Source organism: Plectropomus leopardus, chromosome 5 (assembly GCF_008729295.1).
Source record: "Plectropomus leopardus isolate mb chromosome 5, YSFRI_Pleo_2.0, whole genome shotgun sequence".
NCBI classification, from domain to species: domain Eukaryota; kingdom Metazoa; phylum Chordata; class Actinopteri; order Perciformes; family Serranidae; genus Plectropomus; species Plectropomus leopardus.
The window spans coordinates 20,752,932-20,772,969 of NC_056467.1; the positions used below are offsets into that span (position 1 = coordinate 20,752,932).

Sequence of the window (20,038 nt, forward strand, 5' to 3'; positions counted from 1 at the left end):
TAAAACTGACAGCCACTGCAAAAAGAAGACTATCATTATACACTCTAGGGAAAGAAATACAAAACAAAAATATTTGTCCAAAAAAAAAAACATTATTATTGAGGCTATAATTTTGCCTGGGCCAGAATGGCATTAGCTGTTCCCAATTCCTACCGTTCTCATCAGAATAGGCTGCTGTGCCAGGCGACTGTGTGCTCAGAGAGCCGTCTGGGAGATAAGGAGCTAAATATAACCATTACAGAGCCTCTACACATGCTACTACAGCCACCAGCCCTGCTGTCACTGACACAGCCAAGCTCCTTCCAACAGGCTGCTGAATTATCTTGATCTACCTCAAGTGTGTTTGGCTCCATGGGCATGCTGAGATGGAAAAATTACAGACTTGTTTTTTGACATCCTGAACTTTAATCTTGCTGTGTGCTGTCTATTAATGTAGATGATGGCTTAAATCACGTCAATTGGCTGTCTGTTATTTTAAAAAATTGCTATACGCAAGGATGTTAAAGGAATGATTTGACATTTGAGGGAAATATTCTTATTTGATTTCTTGCTGAGTTAGATGTAAAGTTTAATACCACTCTCATGCCTGTGCATTAAGTATGATGCTACTGCTGGCAGCCTTGGTTTAGCATGTACAAAAACCAATGTGTGAAAGGTGAAGTAAGCCCAGTACATGCACTGTCTATTTTCAAAATACTCTTCCATTTTCACAGGAAATGTACAGTTGCTTGTTAGATGCATCCAGTCTGTTTCAAAATAAACTTACAAAGTTGGTAAAACACCTCAAATTGACATGTATTTCCTTGTGCAACAAAAGCACGTGGTTATGTTCAGAAAAGAAACACATAAGAAAGACATGGCTTGGCTCGATATTCATACAGCTGGTTCCTGGATGAAAATCCAGGGTTTGTTTGACCCATTCATCCACAATCCTGCTTGTCCTGTAAGGACTTCCAAGCTCCTCATATTATGTCATTACTGGCTGGGTTTGAAACTGACACCGTCTGGCGGCATATCATACCGCCATGGAAGGTGGCATCTGTCTTTCCTTCACACTGCTGCGTTTTTGCGTTACTGTCTTGACGCTGAAATCACTGACCAAATGGTGGTATTTGACGAGTTGAGAATGAAAACAGGCTAGAAGTACCACTTTAGTTTTTGCACAGATTAAACCAGCCTGCTCTCATTCTGAACTCAAAAAATAGCGTCACATTGACAGTGCTTTTGATGTAAGAGCGCAATGCCAAAAGGCACCTTTTGCATGCGCATGAAACACCACCAAAGGGCCTCGGACCGGGTCGCGATGTTATTATACACCAGCATACGACAGGACAGCACCAATACATGCAGAGGCGGCACAAAATGTGACAGAAAGGCTTGAGGTTGAAACAGTGGCGGTAACGACATAATGTAAAGAGCACAAGGGCACCTATCAAGCAGCTGGGAGGGGAGGTGGATGGGTCGAACTATCCGGACTTTAATGCGAGAGTTTGGTGTTTGCTTCCTATGTGAATGTGATGGGTTATTTTAATCTACACCTATCCATATGCCTCCTTGTCCTAAACCTAACGTGTCAGCATGTGCTGTTGTTGCCGAACATAACCACACAGTGTCATTCCACCATGTGCATTTGTTGACATCAAGGTAGCGGCATCCTGGAACATAAATAGCAGATGCAGAAGGATACCTAAAACGTATTATTTAGACATTGAAGTCCACTGCAATATGCAATATGTGACCACTTGGGATGAGAACATGTTGATTAAACAAACAAAATATATTGTTTTTCAAAATTAGGTTTAAAGGTGCTGATACACTGATTTTTTTTTCTTACTTTGGCTGTTTTCTCGTCTTCACTCTTTGTGCCAAGCTAAGCTAACTAGCTGTTGACAGTAACTTTTGTTTTTTTTATTGCACAGACCAAAGAGTGGTTTAATTTTTTTCAACCTGGAGAAAGGAAGCGAATAAGCATATTGCCCAATATATTAAACTTTCCTGCAAGGACTGACATTGAGATGCAACGAAATAAGCCCTGCAGTAGAGAATTAGTTCACATAAAGTCACGTATCTCTCAAGTCTTACATTTACAGCTAATCTTGAAGCAGTCACAGTTAAGGCAGAGACATTTATGCAGGTGTGTGTGTGAGGTTGTCCTCAATTGTGTCAGAGACAAGGATCGAGGTGATAAAGGTGACACTGAATATTTTACCAAAAACACACCTCGTCACAGGGTAATGCGAATGTGGTCTTGTTGGTGCTGATATTTCAACACATGAAACTGCATTTCTGCTCCTTCCTGAGCTCTAGCTGATGTCCAACTGTCTGTGTAAATATATATACTCCATATATGAGTATTCTGACCTTGTCCAGCAGCGCCACTGTAAAATGTGCACAAGGCACCAGAAATGATTTAATATGGTCTCATTCTTTGTTTGAAGTGCGGCGAAGGAAAAAGAAAAATGAGAGAATAAAGTGCGAAGGACAGAAAGACAGAGAACAAAATGGAGCAGAATATGAACTCAAGTTGGGAAATGCTATGTCTACCCAAAACATCTCAAGACTGTCACACAGTATTTTGCAAATGTCTAATCATTTTGTCAAGCCTGACATACGTCAAGGTTACCTTTAAAAAAGCAAAAATAAACAACTTAAATTCATCAGTGAGTCATTTTGTAAGTGCAGATGTCACTTTTGTCAAACAGTTATATCTCCTTTTGCACTAAAACAGCTTTGTACTCGTATACTTTTATATAAGTTGAAAAAAGAAAAACAGGAAAAGAGAGTGGAAAGAAAAATGGATATTTATATGCCTCACACACCAAGGGAAGGAGTATTTCGGGGTGACAGTCAAGTCAATTAATAGTCAACACACTGAGAGTGTGAGAGAAAGAGAGAGGAAGAGATGTAAAAAGATACAGATTGTAAGGGAGAGGTAATTAAAACCGAGCACATAAGCCCAGCAATTCTTCCTCTGTCTTTGTTAAATTTGAGAAAGTCTTTCTACACTTTTGTGCTGCCATTTTCACCACCAGCAGAGATAGTTAACCACCGCACCAATTAAAGGAGTAAAATTTATGAGGAGAAATTTTTAGCTTCTAGAAGTCAACTAACTGTCTTCAGTGCTGAGTAAATAAAACGCCACCAGAGGAAAAATTGGATCCCCAGTATGCCATCTGGGGTTAGTAATTAGCTGCTATGCTGTAATGATGCTATCCTCCTATTTAATAAGGGTACCACTCTCTCTATTGTTGCCTCATTTAAAAGGTTCCATGTGGCCATACATTGGAAAAAGCGAAATTATTTTACGAGTCATTTTTCTTCCTGAAAGCTGCATATTACAGTTTTAAAGATTTATGCCCCCCATTCTTCACCCAAGCTTTTTATCTGCTCATCCTCCTGCTGACTTAGTCTCTAAGGACTCTGAGCCAGATTCTTGTTGAATACATAAAAGTATGTATCATGTTCATTTTTTCTGCTTAAACAATAACTACAAAAAAAACCCCCAAAAACCTGTGTAATATTCTCTCTCTGTCTTGCCCACATATGCCTACATAGCTTACTGCTTGACCAAATTGCCAGCAGGAACATTATACATTGTACATTTTTGGAACAGATGTGTTGAATTTGTATGTTAAAATATTATTTTTGTTTACATTTCAATTTAATTTTAATGTTGTGACAAAAGCTGTGGTTAGGTTTTCGCACAAAAAGCACTTGCTTAGGGTTAGCAAAACTTTATGTCTCAGCTTAAAACATTGCTTTTGTCCTCACAAACAAGTCTGGAAATGCCCCGAACTCTCTTTAAAAAATATCTGCTTTTATCACTCCAAACACAGCTGGCAATGTTCAAACTCTTGTTGAAAATGACCCGCTTTGGTAGCTGCAAACATGACTGGTCCTGTCCTGATCTGTTAAAGGAAATGTGCTACAAACATTGCTGGAAGTTTCCAAACTGACTCACTTTGGTAGCTGCAAAAATGGCTGGAACTGTTATGAGCTTCCGACCTGTTGTTCAAAAATATCCGGTTTTGTAGGTGTCATGCCATCCACTCATATACATACAATGTCAACCACGTCATAGCTATGAAATGTACAAATGTAGCATATCCCTGGTAAGCACAAATGTGCAATGCCAAATTTTACTCTAGCTACTGGGCTGTACCGCTTACTTTATAATATAGCTTTGCACCAGATTTCAGAGTGTTCGAGCTTGAAGAGTGAGCACTCAGGGTGTGAATGATGAGATGAGGTGCAGTGAGAGCGTGACTCGAAGCAGCTGAAATGCATGTAGGTTTGCACGCACGGTATGTGTTCGGTGAAACAGCAAATCAATTTGTTTCTTGACAGAAAATTAATAGACAGCTGTTTGATTGATTGAAGTCATTTATCATGTAAGAAAGGACAAATATAGTTCGTAAGATGAGATGATTTTTGTCTTTAGTGTTTTATGTCATTATATATTGAATATATTTGAACCGTTGGTCAGACAAAACAAGCAATTAAGCGACATCATCTTGGGCTATCGAGAACTGCAATGGGCGTTTTAATTATTTTTTTTTTTTTACATTTTATGGTCTAAAAGATTTATTTAAAAAAAAACATACTGATTATCAAAAAACAGTTTGATCAATAATGATAATAACCACTTACAGCCCTTTCGCTTCTACTCTGCAGAGAGATGCAAAACTGGGGCATCAGTTGAATGCAGTCCAGAATGCAGCAGCACGTCTGGTCTTCAACCAGCCCAAAAGAGCACATGTCACCCCGCTGCTAATTTCTCTTCACTGGCTTCCAGTGGCAGCCAGAATCAAATTCAAAGCACTTCTCTTGGCTTACAAAACAATCACAAGAACTGCTCCAGCCTACCTGGAATCCCTGATCCAGGTCTACTCTCCTTCTCGCCCACTACGCTCTGCATGCGAAAGACGCCTGGTGCTTCTTCTGCCACTAGACGGCAATACCTGTGACCAATCACACTTGAAGCACTTTTTGCACTTACTAAGGGTTTTTTTCCTTAAGTCTAAATTCTTGCTTGTGTTGTACGTCGCTTTGGATAAAAGCGTCTGCTAAATGAAATTGTAGAATTGTAGAATTGTAGTTGGATCCGTGTTTTTATTTTTAATCTATGATTTATTTTTGAAGTTTTTGACATGAGGAGCATACATACAATACAAAAACCTTCGCATGAATATGTAAAATTAACTAAGAGAAGATCTGTAGATATAGGCAAAGGAACAAATTATACCAAGACAAAAAAATTAAACCAGCAACAACATGACCATGAATTAAATAAATAAATACAAAAAAAGGAGGAAATAAAAAAGAAGGGAAGACAAAAAAGAAAACAAAGGGGAAAAAAACAACCAAGCAAACATAGAACTGCATCAAATATACAAGACAATTTAAAGACAGTAACATACTAAATATAATGTGTGCTTCAGACATGAGAAAAAACAAGATTTGGCCACAAAGTGCAAAATGTTAGTGTAATATGGGAATACCCCAATGCCACCATCTTTGTGCTGTCAACAGCAGCACATAGTCGAGAAATGATGATGTTCAGTTAGTGAAATTACTTTGGTCGGCCTTCTCCTAATGTGCTATCTTTCTCTCCTCTCTGTGCCACTCCTCACTGTCTTGGTATTTAGCTTCAATACTAATTCTGCTCTCTCATCCCCGGTTCACATTGTGGCAAGAAATAGCATCTGCTAAATGACTGAAGGAGAAGGAACATTTGGAGCTAATACATGATGTCATTCCTCAAATCAAAAAGTTTTACTGTAAACAGAATCGTAAACCTCCCTCACACAGAGACGCATTCACCATTATGTTCACAGAACAGGAACTCATGAGTAGTCATAACCATACAGCGTGGCTGCAGACCCAGAGTGTTTCCTGTATGCCATTACTGATTAGCCTTATGATATGGCTTCATGAATAGGATCCCATTGCGTTTCAGAAATCACAATCACCAGACCCAATAATCCAAAATGCCATTGAGCTCAGCAATCGATATTACCTTTCAAAGTTACCCAGATGTGATAGTGTTTTCTATCTTCTATCATCTATGTATTTCTGATGTTTATCCTTGTTACGAAGCAGGCTGTTCTCATTCCCTTTTCATACTTAGGAAAAGTAATGCGCTTTACTTTGTATATATAACCCAAGTAAGCCTTAGCCAGGAGGTTGTGATCATTTATGTGCTGCAGGCTGTCCATTATATGACACCAATGAAGGAGGAAGTCAGGTCACATTTTATAAAGAGCAGCAAAGTCCATGAAGGGAGGAAGGTCAATGGTGAATAGGCCAAACAAACACGAAACATTCACCCTGGAGACCTGGGGTTCCTGTCCTGTTCGAAACCGAAAGCCAACATTGAGTTATTTTAAGTCACATACATAACCTCTCATTGTATCATCAAGTCACAGTGCCCAAATTACTCTCTCCTTAACCTGACCTAACCTAACCAGTAGAACTAAAAAGTGGAACCATAAGTAGAACCACAGTGGGTTGTTTAGCTTGTCACCACAGGAAAACCCTTTTTGATTCCTTGTAAAACCTTTTCTAAAGGTTCCACCTAAACCCTTTCAGAAGCTTCTACTGCAAACCCAACATAAAGGGTTGTGCATAAAATCATCTGTGAAAGGACCGACCCTCAAGCCTCTATAAGATGTTCTACAGAGAACCTTCTATAGTGTGATGGTTCCATGTACAAGAAGAAAAAAAGATTGTGTAAAATAAATGTTATGACTGCCTTTTCGACTTCAGCGCCACAGTAGGGATAGGAATGCCAATGCCTGACCATGTAGGATGGTATGGTATGACATGATTAGGATATCAACTATGGCAGAACGCAAGTAAAATCAATTCATTTCGGGGATTCCACATACATCAGCATTTAAAAATGCTGTTTGAATATCTGAGGACGTGGGGATCTGTTATCACTCATTTGTTTAACAATCCTTGAAGAACTCTTTCTTCCATAAGGGATCATTTGGATGAAAAGGGTTCTTAAAGGAAACCCTTGGTCTTACAAAGAACTGTTGAGGAACCCTTTCTTGAAAAAAAAAGGGTTCTTTAGATGTAATTGCTCTGAGCAGAACCGAAGCCCTCCAGGAAGAACCATTTTGGCACCCTTAAATCTAAGAGTGCAATTTGCAAGAGATCATGGCACTAATCTGTAAGACACCATATGAACAGTGTTCATAACTGTAACTGTAAGATATCATATGATCCATTGTATGAGGATATGATGCACTCTGGTTGCAGGCTAAGCAAAGTATTTCAGATTCCCGATTCTCGCTTCTTCCTCCAGCTCCTCCTGGGGAAGGTGTCCCCAGACCAGATTGGATAGTAACTCCAGCATATTTTGGATTTGCCCCAGGGTCTCCTCCCACTTGAAGGCATCCAACTTAGATACCTGAATCACCAAAACCGTCTCTTTTAAATGCAAAGGAGCACTGGTTTCAATATGAGTTACTTACAAATGTCTGAGCTCATCACACTGCCCCTATAAGTGAGCCCAGGCACCATGTGAGGGAGCTTATTTTGGTTGCTTGCAACAGTGATTTCGGTCACCAACCAAATATCCGGACTGATAGGTGAGGGTTGGCATGCTAATCTATTGGTACAATAACCGATACATGCATGCACCCCATTTTATCCATGCTGGTAATACAGCATCAGATTTAGAAGTGATGACGCTCATCCCAAATGGATTAGCCAATAACAGACAAAGTTACCTTGCAATTTAACTGCATAATTTGACATTTTAACACAAATATTGCAATGGATTGCACAACAAATCCAGTTTTTCTAGAAGTTTAAATTTGAAAGTTGTTTTTAAATTTCTTTGTAATCATTTGCAAAGAAAATATGATACCCAGAGGATGAGTTTTAGGAAAGAGCTGAGCTACTAAGGCATAGGGAAGTCGTGGAGTAAAGCAAGGTGGATAGAAGAAAAGACGAGAGATATGAAGAAGCTGGAAGGTGAAAAAGGTTCTTGTATCTCAAAAAAGAATAAACAAATGCAAGCTCAAGAGGTTAAGCACTTGAACGAAGACTAGAGAGATACGGCAAAAGGCTACAGAAGACTCAGACCAAAAAGCAGCAAATCTTTCCTGCTAATTTCCCAAAGCATTTCTACCATGTGTAATGTGTGAACAAACAAGATAAAGCAAACAAATGAAGGTGAAATGGTGCTGTGTCTGATTAAAGCTTACACAGGTATTTGACACTGCAGCAGTAATAAAAAAAAAGTCGGTTATAAAAACAGTAAACATAAAGAATAGATTTTTAGATTATAAATAGATAAAACAAGAGTAAAATTTCTAATTTAAAAACTGGCAACATGACCATGAGGTAATATGATGTTTTCTATAGCTCCAAAAACCTTTAAGGACGCATTGATTTCTACAGAGAGCACTTGGAACGTATACATCCTGTGCTTTGGACCATCAGGTGTTCTGTGAAGGTTACATAACTGATAGTTCTCACCTTTTTGGTTGAAATTTTACAATTCACTTTGGACTGTGATTGACAGGTTGGAGAGCTCATTTGCATAAGTAAATAAGGACATCCTGAGCAAGTTCACTGTTACCATGGTGATGGTAGAAGATTATGAGGACACACTGGGCCAATATTTAAACTGCTGGAGGGGCAACTAGACAGGTGCTCTGTACGTGGGTGCACACACATGCCTTCCACACACATGCCTGTGCAGTGCCTTTATAGTTGATGCATATGCAAATACAAGTGTTTTCACAGTGGCTTCAAAGAATCAACTATCTATTAGAGACAAAGGCATGACTTCAAAGCAAAAGGCTCTTGGCTGGCAAGATTCCCCAACACACTGAAGCACACTCACTTCCAACAGTACTTCCACTGTTTTTACACGTTAACATGCATATGGGCCACATTAGAGGAGTGCCTGGCATTCAGCCCACAGCGATCTCAAATCTGTCTTTTCACTCCTTCAATGTTCTTTTCTTTGTGATGCAGTGAAGACCCGATAGTCTGTATGTGCATCAAATTAGAGGACAAAACCTCTCTTCATCCCTGACTCGTAGATCAAAAAGACATGAGAAAGGGCAGACAGAGATCAAATGTGCCTGTGAGAAATCCAACCACAGGACATCTTCAGAGCCTCCACTAGCATACTTAACGGACTTATTCAATATTACAAATACACACTCGCACGCGCGGACACACATTCAACACGACTGAGTGGTTAAAGGTTAGCTTTGCAGAAGCAAACGTAAATCTCACAAGGTCAGTTTTCAATATGAGATTAGACTGGAAAACATCGACTGAGGATCGACCGAGCCCCGCAGCTGCAAGCTGGACCGAAAAGCAAGCTCAGAGGAGAGGATGATAAGACTTGCTGCCTTATGAGTCTCTTGCAACTTGTGTCCATCTATTAAACCTAAGCATTGTTGGAAACAAAATGATTCATGGCGTTGGAACTGTATTGAGTAATTCCAATATTCAATTTATTAAAGAATAATTCTGGAGGGTTTTTTGTTACTGGTTTGACAATGACGACCCACCATGCAGGGTTTATACAGTCATAAGAAACCTGGAAGAGTCATGGAATTTTTAAATTCTAATTTCTAGATCTGGAGGTTTGGTTTTGTATTTTTTTGTGAAAAATAAATAAAAACAAAAAAGTTTTGTTAAAGTTTTGGGTATTTGTTTCATGAATACCAGCGTGGTTCAGTTAAGATCTACTCAGAAAAGTCTACATTGGTTAAACAACACTTTGATGTTTAGATATTTCAGTCAGAGGTACTGTGGGTACTAAAGGTGGCTAACTCTCACAAAAGACAAGACAAAAGCCAGCTTTTTCAGGTCGTGCTCACCATTAGCCAGATAGCTGCCAGATATGCATATGGTGTGTGCAAGTTATTTCTGACTTTAACTTTTAAACTGACTCCTTATTTTAAGAAACTGACTAGAAGCCTAAATTTTGACATTGATTTTTATTCTTATTTTTTCTTGCATATACAGATGTTTAAAAAAATGTTTGGTCAAGAAATTTGCCTCAAAGTAATAAAAAATGATTGGTTAATAAATGTTTAAATAAATGGCCAGAAATGTTTTCCATAACATCATGATGCCGCACTAAAGTTGACCTTTGACCTTTCACATATAAAACGTCATCACTTCATCATTATATTATCCTGTTAGACAATTGTGTGAAATTTTGTAATAATTAGCGTATGCATACTTCGAGGTATAGCCGAATACCTGTTTTCTGAGGTCACAGTGACCTTTGACCGTCTGATTTTCATCAGTTAATTCTTGAGTCCAAGTGGACGTTTGTGCCAAATTTAAGGAAATTCCCTCAAGGCCTTCAAGAGATATCATGTTCACAAGAATGTTACAAATGCAAGGTCACAGTAACTTTGACCTTCGTATCAGTTCATTGTTTAGTCAAAGTGGATGCTTGTGCCAGATTTGAAGAAATTCCCTCAACATGAGATATCACGTTCAAGAGAATGAATGAATGCAAGGTCAGAGTGATCTTTAACTGCCAAACTCTATTTAGTTCACTTTTTAGTCTAAAAAGATGTTTGTGCCAAATTTGAACAAAATCCTTGGTGTTCTCGAGATATCGTGCTCACTCATAAATTGAACACTTAAACCGCTACTACAACACGAGAGCAGTGATGAGAAGCTTGCCTCGCCGTTAGGGCACAGACTACTGAGACAATCAGCAGCTAGCTGTCACGGCCCAGACTTTATGATATCAAGGAGGAGCCTGTAGTTTAACAGTCATTGACTGGCCCATCACTCCTTTCTATTTAGCCTCCGTATGGTCGATGGAGAGAGAAGTAATGTGTGAATGATCGTAACTGAAGCTAAATAACAGAGGAGAGATTACTAAAGACACAGGACAAACAAACTTAAAAGGAGCTTGCAATCCCCAAAAGCCCTATGAGAGTGGTTTTTGTGGATTTGTCTTGTAAGCTGTCCCCCTCTCTAAGGGTTGTGGTTATGGTGCCAATGATCAAAACAAAAGAGGAAGAAAATTACTTATGGACCTGCTGCATTACATATGAGGTAAAACATGTAACTCATAGCCTAGACTGCATTTTTTTTTCTTCATCAGCTTCCTCTTACATATGCACACGCTTTTGATTTCACTCTACAATCCAGATACCCTCTCCTCTCTGTCTCCCTTAGCCCCTCCTCCCCACCAAGTGTACTGTACACACAGCAGAGAGGCTGTCAGAAGAGGATTATGACGGCTCTGATCTGGTTAATCGACAGTAATGGTAGATGGCTGATGAACGGAGGAGAGGGGAGGAGGCTGAGATGATGGAGTGAGAGAGGGAGATCAACCCCCAACTCTTCTTCTCCTTAGTGCTGCCCTCCTCTGCTCTTTACGCTACTCCTCTCTCCTTCAAGGATCTCATTACAGCGGACTCACTGGTCATGAGGAGTGAGCCTATTTGCCTATGAGATGGGCTAAAGAGGGGGACAGGCCCTGAGATGAAGGGAGTAAGAAGAGGGGAGAGAAAACAGAAGACAGAAAGAATGAAGAGGAAAAAAAAACAGGAGGCTGCAGAATGGGGAAAAGAGAGAAGCACTGGAGGGAAAGGGTGTGTGCAGAGAGAAGTGTGCTGTAATAGAACAGTAGAGCATATAGCCTTAGGTACCAGATTGTTATTACTGCTGCAGATGGTTGGAAGACCCTTGCAGCAGATTTATGTTTCTTTATAGTTTGTCTATGTGTATATATGTGTCACATCCATGTCTGTGTGAGGCCGTATGCGAGCATGCTATATGCTTGTTTAGTTTAAGTAATGTCAGCTAAATTGCATGTTTTCTAGATAAATAACCAATTAGCAGCTCAGTGGGAGGCTGCAGTGAGCTACAGCATCCAATCAAATCCCCATACACCATCTGTAAACTATTGCTCTCATTGTAATGCTGCGCAGAGCCTGCTGTAAATATCAAATCAAGTGATGCAGGATCCTGTGTGTGCTCACTAAAAAGCAGCAGTGAATGCCATAAAGTGAGACTGTAAAGAGCTAAAATGCTCACTTTTTACTCCATATTCTTCCTCAACATCCTCAATCAAGATCTATCTTGCTCTCTGCTCTTTTTCAGTTGTCAGCTTTTCTCCATTTGTGTAACAGCTTTCATTGATTTTTTTTTTTTTTGAGGGGTCACAAGATGCTCTTAATGTGCCACTGAGGGCTGGTGGTGTGTTTATATTTGTGTGCACAAACTTGCTGTGAGCATGTAAGTATGTGTTTCCCTCCAGGCTCACAGATGTAATGGTCAACATTAAATTAATCAGGCGCAGTTTGGACAGAGCAAGCGATGAAGAAGAAATGAGACATTTTGACAGATATACCTGCGCCTGCGCACACACTCCATCTCACACCCACACAAACACAGGCTTTAATGCAGAGTTATTATCCTCATAATCACTCCAAAATCCACCACATCTTTTCTATATTGCCTGGCCTCCTCCTTTTCAGCTTTACAGCCATTCATCGTTCTCTCTGCGCCTCCTGGAGACATCAGCTCTCTCCTCTCCTCGTTTCCCCTCTCTACCACATAGCCATGATAAATCTCTCAGATATCTTCCCTATGGGCTTTTGAGAAATCAATGGCTATTTTGGAGCATCACTTTTTAGATATGAGATTGTGTGTGTGCTAGGCTAAGTACACTCTGTCTATGTAGATTCTCGCATGCTGAAAATTCCCAAGTAGAGGGTGTTTTTTAGTAGCTGGGGGCTCATACAGAATGAGCAAAAGCAGATAAAAAATGTTGGGGGGGGTGTTATAAGTGTTGTAATGGCTCACAGGTTCAATGTACATGTCTGCAACACATATCCTTCATCCTTTTTTTTAATTAAAGACATGCCAGGAGGGAATTATGCCCATTTAGCCACTGGAAGGCTTTTAAGGTGTAACATCTTTGTCGAAGTGCTGATTTTCAAAAAATATACCTTGAAATTCTTTGGATTCTTCAGTGTGTGTCACTGTGTGCCTACCTGTGCTGCAGAGGAGCTATGAGCTTTACTCTGTAAGGCTTCCCCCGCTGTGTGTATGTGTAGTAGTCACGCTGTTTATCGCGGTTACCGTTACTGTTTGTCAGCGTTAAGTATATTGTTAAGCTCTGAATATAGCAGTTATATTGGCAGGCGCATGTGTTGAGTTTACTGCCACTGAAGAGGAATATATCTCATCTATGTGCGTCACCATCTGTCCAGTGCCGGCGCTGATCAGATTTGCTACAGTATATATGGGATGCACAGACCAGGGCCTCGATCAGCCTGTTGTCAGATATTTAGATTTGGTGCAGAGTCAACACAGAAGATAGACCTCTGAGTCTCGGTCTATCTCATTATGGCTGAGAATTTGGCTCGACTGATTTCGATGATTTTTCAAATTCAAGACAACATATATGAGCCAATTATGAATGTACCTTAATTGACACCAACTATAAGCATTGTGATAATGAATGCGGTGTAAAAAAAAAATAGTATGGCGTTTCTCTCTATAACATAAAGGAAAACGAACATTTGCCCCTCTTAGGTGGCTTTCACATCAGAGACCCAGGTCCGTAGATCCGAACAATATTTCTAATGTTTAAGCTGTGGCTAGGGAGTGGGGAGAGGGGCAATCGTACTTGGGCATGATACAAATCAATCATACCTAATATGAAAACACCCTTAGTTATTATTGCTATGTCTGTCAAGCTTTCTATTCACTCATGGCATAAATAAGACTGTTAGAAATCACTATTATGGAGCGCCTGGTAGCTCACCTGACAGAGCAGGCACCCCATGTACAAAGGCTGCAGCCCCCTTTCACACTTAAGCTGTCACCCCCCCAGAGCTGAGTAAATGCATATATTCCATATTATATTAAGGCAATTTGCAATAACAGCAAACTGCATCAAATTAAGACAAAAGCGCTTTAGAAAACAGATAGACATCTTCCCAAAATATGATAAAATATAATCTATAAACAAGGACAATTTGTAGTGAAAGTCTATTCTAATATAAGCTTGTGCAGCAGAGTTAAATGTGTGTTTCCATGTCTCTGTGTGTGTACTTGAATAGAATATTCCTCTGGAGTTCATGTTTTGCACAAGCAATCACATTTTCCTCCCTAACGGATACAAATGCGAGAGTTACTGTCTCTCGGGAAACCAGCTGAGCCCAAGTCTGTTTTGACAGTAAATAAGCTAATAGGCAAATGTCATGGCTATTAAATGAGTTAAGCCCGACTGATGTCAACTCCGGTGAAGAGGTATATAAATTCATTTCAAATGAGACACCAACTGACACTAATAAAACAAGTAATCTGTTAGCATCTGTCTTCAGAACCGGGGGACTGGTGTGTGTTTGGGAACGCTGATGTGTGCATGTGCGTCAGGAGGCGGTAGGAGGGAAAGCAAGGGATGACATAGAGTGAGGGTGGGAAAAAGGGATTAAGGGGGGTAGAGGTGGAGGCATGGATGAAGCCGTCACTACGCTTTGTGAGATTCTTGGTGGTGAGAGATGAGAGAATGATCTCCCACGCAGGCTGCAGGAATGCTTACACCAACACTTTCTCTTCGCCTGGGCCCCATAAAAGGAGGAGGAGAAACGTGCACACATGTCACAAAGATAGGAACAGATCAATGTCCACAAACACTGTTAGCAAACACAGTCGCGTACACACACATTTACACCCGCAAAAACAGAGCATAGATGATGTAATGTATTTTTATCTGTATTTAACACCGACAGTCCTGCACTTCTCTTAACTATTCATCACTGAATTCATTTCAGTAGTGATCAGGAAGCCCAGAAGCAGCTTCTTTGTAATGACAGCCACAGACAGCACTGAAGCGTTTCATTTTCATTCTCATCGCAATACTTCAGCTTTGATTGCAGGTTTGTGTCTCTGAAAAAAACTCAAAGAGCCATCCCAGAGGGCCACACTGAATCACAGGGATCCACTCAAGAAACAGAGTCAGCATGTATGGACACTCACATGCAAATGCACATTTATGCACTTAAGCACACATTCATATCACCCTACAAAAAGTGCAGTTTTAGAACTAAATGTTGAGCACATTGTGCACATTGTGCATGATGCCTGACCATTATCTACATATCGCTAACTCATCTGTATTCAAAACTGCAGCCAATCAGTTATGAGGTATCGATTTTTTTTTATTTATCCGGATAAGTTTAGCCTAGAGGTAAAAACATGGGTGTCAGTGCTAGTACTGCACTCAGTGTTTCGCCTTAACCACACAAAGCATTTGGGTGAATACAATGCTACAGTAAATACATAATTTGCTAACAGCTAGCTGTTTGCAACAAGGCTGTTTCTGGGAACAAAAGACTTCATTCTCTCACTGTAAAGTTGCATCACTGATGCTTGAAATGTTTGAGTTTGCAAAATTAAATCTCCATTCTCTCTGTCTTCATCTGCTGTGGAATGTTACATGGCAAGCAATGAAAAGCAAGTTGTACCCAGTATGCCATTAAGCAGTGTAACAGTTTATAGGGGTCCCCTTTCAATTCAAGACACAAGTGTGTAGATAACACACTGCAAATAAGTATGCCCCATAGAGCTCAAACACTCGCATTCAAGACAGCATTTCCTTGGGTCCTCAGCAATATCCCTGCCATGTGTAAAGCTGATCAGATCAACAGTTGTTAAGAAAAATGCAACAGTCATACAGACAGAGACTTCTTGCATTTTAGTTAGATTAAACAAGTAAGATAAAATGATGTTTCAACATCATCAACTTGTCAATCAACAGCGCTTAGTCAGTGGCCCTATACGTCGAACTATGACACTCTAGGTACCTTTCCAGCATTAGTTTTGGATGCTCAGTGGCAATTTACACTTGTTAGAAGCATTGTTTGTTTTGTTTTTTTTTGTTTTTCAAAATAAACTTCTGCTTTTACAGGAAATATACAGTTTCTAGTTGCTGAATGCATGAGAGTTTCATTGCAAAATAAACTTAAAATGTGGGTAAAAAACTTAGATTCACTTCTTTGGATTTAGGCAATAAAAGCATGCAAAAACATCATGGTTTGAAGTAAGTTTGTTATTAATGTAATGCAATGTCACATGAAATATATCACTATTGTTGTATGCTACACAAAACTACCACACCATGTCGTTATTAAAATAACTTGATTGACATTTGGTGTCACAGGAGACAGGGACAGCATTTTCACGACTGAAAGTTGTCATTTGATCCATCCACTCTCCCTATGTGGACTTTCTTGCTCTTAATACAAAGGCAGTTACTTAGAGCGTCATAAAATGCGCTCTGGTGTGTCTCATAATGCCACTAACAGTGTCACCATGACTTGATGTCTTATGCAGAGGGCCAAGGACCAAGCGCCAGTTTTTGACATGTCAGGAGTGAGACAGGGTTGTAAATCGGTATATGGTTTTTTTTTGCATAACAAAAAAATAAAAAAGAATAAAATAAAAAAGTACTGTAGGATATGATATCACACTTTAGGAACAACCCAATACCCATCTACACAGAAGCCCCCACAGGTAGGCCAGCAGTGTGTTAAGAACCATCAGACCTATTGATTTACCATCAACGGGCCAGGCATTGACCAGAGCAGGAATGTAGGGCCTGGCCCCTCTGTGTATGAATAATGCATTTGGGTCTAGGGTTACAGAAGCCTTTAACCCACCAGTGCTGGACAGCTACAATATATGGAAGACACATGCTGAAAGACAACCTGACATTGATTTAAACAGTCGAATTCTTGGGAGGTCTTTTGAGAATTGCAGTGTGGATTGGGGATATTTTTCTATACTCAAGCAGATGAGGGAGAAAAACCTCAGATTTTGCTGCAGTGTCTTATCTATGTGTGTGTGTGTGTGTGTATATAGTGTTCAATATGAGTTCCATGAAATATGCATGAAGTATGTTTGAACCCCCCCCTACCCCTCCACCCCTCCCCTACAGGCCAGTACCAAGGTCCTTCAAGCACATGAGCTCACATGAACATCCACAAACAACACACACACATATACACACACACAGACAGGTATAATGTGGCACCCTGGCCTTACACTTGATGAATGTCAGTCCTTCAGAGAGCACAACAGCCACAGGAGAGCGATACAGTTTGAATGAGGACAGACGGAGGAGAGAGCGTGCCAGACAGGAGACACAGATAAAAAGAGAAACAGCCATGTTAAGAAAAAAAAAGAGAGGTAGGAGAGCGTGTGTTGTGGGCAGAAGTGGAGGCAGGAGGAGTGATGCACGGGAGAGAAAACCGGCAGCACCTGCCCAGCAATACTCCCCCAAAAATAGTTTCTAACTGAGAAAAGGTTAGGCAGTTTGGAAGATAAAAAGTGTTTAATCCTAAAAGGATCTTTCTTTACAGACTTTTTATATTCAGTATAGTTCCAGAATTGTGGACATAATATATTAATAGGTTTTAATACATTAATATAAGAGAATGGTCTCCCTAACACGATGACAAAATTAAAAGAAAAAAAATAAATGTTTAAATGGCATGGCTATGACAACAGTAGATTGTAAAGTAACCTGTAGCTATAGCAGTCTAATAAATAGTGTTGTAGTGTAAAAATATTGATCTATTAGTAGATATTAATTCTGAATATTTGAAATAGTTTCTATTCCTATTTTCCTCAGAATGGACTTCTTTTTGTTTTTTTGGGTTTTTTTTGTTTGTTTTTTATTTTGCTGGTTACTTTACTTTATTCAGTTTTAAATGTGTTAATGTATCTTGAAGGTTTACCAGCATGTATATTACCACAAGAAGAATGTTTTCATTCATGTTAAAAAAAATGATTGTTTGTGTTTACTACAATCATTCTGCCGTTCTCTGCTGCTATAGAAAGTATACTTAATAATAAAAGTAAGTTGTCTTCTTATAATATCTATTTATCATTAAAGCATTTTAAATCTCATGCACTCGTTGTCATTTTCCCCCTTTGTATAAAAAACTTTACAGTATTGTATCAAAGTTAGAAATTCCAATATTGTCACGACAATGTTGTGAAGTAAAAATTACAACATTTCCCTGTTAAATGTAGCAGAGTAGTAATATAATCCAATAAAAACACTCATGTTGAGTGGTAAATGGATGGACATGTACGTGTTTAGCACTTAGTCGTTCTACTCAAAGCGCTTTTATACTATGAGTCACATTCACCCACTCACACACACATTCATACAGCGGTGGCTGAGGCTGCTGTACAAGGTGCCACCTGCTACTCAGTTTTCAACCATTCACACACACTCACACACCAACGGAACAGCCATCAGGAGTAATTTGGGGTTCAGTAGGCTATTTTGCCCAAGGATACTTAAACATGTTGATTGAATCACCAAACTTTCGGATTACAGAACAACCCGCTGTACCTCCTGAGCCTCATTTCACCATCAGTGTTAAACAGGTGGGCACAGAAGTCGCAGTATAGCCACCTACAAAGTCAACACTGTGTCTTTGTTGTCTTCGATTTTAAGTTACAGTAACTTTCTAATTAGGAAGACATTTGCTGCTGTGCTAATGAACAACAAACTCTTTCAAGCAGAACAAACAATCTAAAAACAAAGCACACACACAAACACACACACATACAGTGTCGCACCAGGACACCAGCCCATCTGCTTGCTTAGTGAATCTCTCTTTTCTTAAGCACTGCTTAAAAAGAGAGTGGGAAAAAGTGCCTCCCACACACACACAAGTGAGTATGCAGACATGACATCATATTTTTCTGTGCTGAGTCTCTGCAGAGAGCGTGGGCAGGCGTGCGCGGGTAGCTTGTGTGATTACTACACTGTGAGAGCCAACACAGACCGAGAAACCAGCAGACTGTATGTGTGTGTGTGTTTGTCTGTTTGTGTCAGTGTGTCCTTGTCTGTCACTTAGAACTTGAGGCGATCTAAAGGCATCTCTTCACATCTCTGCATTCATCTTCTTATCTCTGCCTCCCCCCGTCCCCCCTGATTTTGTCTCTTTCTCCCTCCTTCCTCCTCCTCTCTCTGTTTATCTGCTGCTCATACAGTCATTTTTTCTCTGGCTTTTGTTTGGCTGCCATGCCCTGTGAGCACTGTTTAATTCTCCCCCGCGCTCCCTCCAGGGAAGAAAGGGGTGCGGAGGTAGGTGGGGGGTGAGAGGGGGGAGGACAAGGGCAGAGGCACTTCATTAATCAATCAACCAGCTTTGAAAATTTGCCTAATTAACGGCTAATTACAGATCTGGGCACAGTGCCAGCTGGCATCCAATCCACCTCCACCAATACGACCCCTGTGGTCTCCCAGATGACACTAGAGGTAAACACCGCTCCCTCGCTCCCTCCCTTTGCTCTCTTCTTTATTAGTCAATCAGCTGATAACTCAGACTACACAGCAGATAACTTAAAGATGCCTACATCTCTCGCCGCCTGCCTCATGTAGCACCATATGGCTGTCTGTTTGATTTTTTTATGTGATGTTACCGTAGAAATATCGGTGGTCGTCACAGGGTCCTGGAGGCTCTCAGAAGGCTCCGTCTCTCCCCGGCGGTGGCTGCTGCTGTTCTTGTCTTGTCCCTGCCAGCTCCCTCTGCGGGATGTGCTTGCACGCCAGGCCCGCTGGATCCTGGGAACACAAGTGGGCAAGATATCAATGACATCTACATCTCATGACCAAAGTTGAGCTGAACGGGGTTTCCACACACTTTCATGGATAAAATTTGCAAACTTTTTCATGTCTTTTCAAGGATTCATAATTAAATTTCTATGACCATTCACAATGAATAATACAAACACAACTATAGAGTACCCTTTACATCACCTTAATTATATTATTGGAGGCAGCGCATGGATATGGACATGCTCATGGACATGGACACGGACATGGACATGGACACGGACATGGACATGGACATGGACATGGACATGGACACGGACATGGACATGGACACGGACATGGACATGGAGTAGTAGAGCTCCCAGAGAGAGGGAGTAATAGCCAACATCTGTATTGGCCCCTTGCCCATGCATATTTTTGGATAATTTCTTC

At 40.2% G+C, this 20,038-nt stretch overlaps 1 protein-coding gene across 1 annotated transcript in view; it reads right to left on the bottom strand.

Moving 5' to 3' along the window:
* Positions 1 to 20,038, bottom strand: part of schip1 (schwannomin interacting protein 1) — a 270,451-nt gene that overhangs the window by 236,285 nt on the left and 14,128 nt on the right. Inside the window, 1 exon segment of the mRNA XM_042486621.1 lies at positions 19,474 to 19,615. Coding sequence (XP_042342555.1) covers positions 19,474 to 19,615 — 142 coding nt within the window.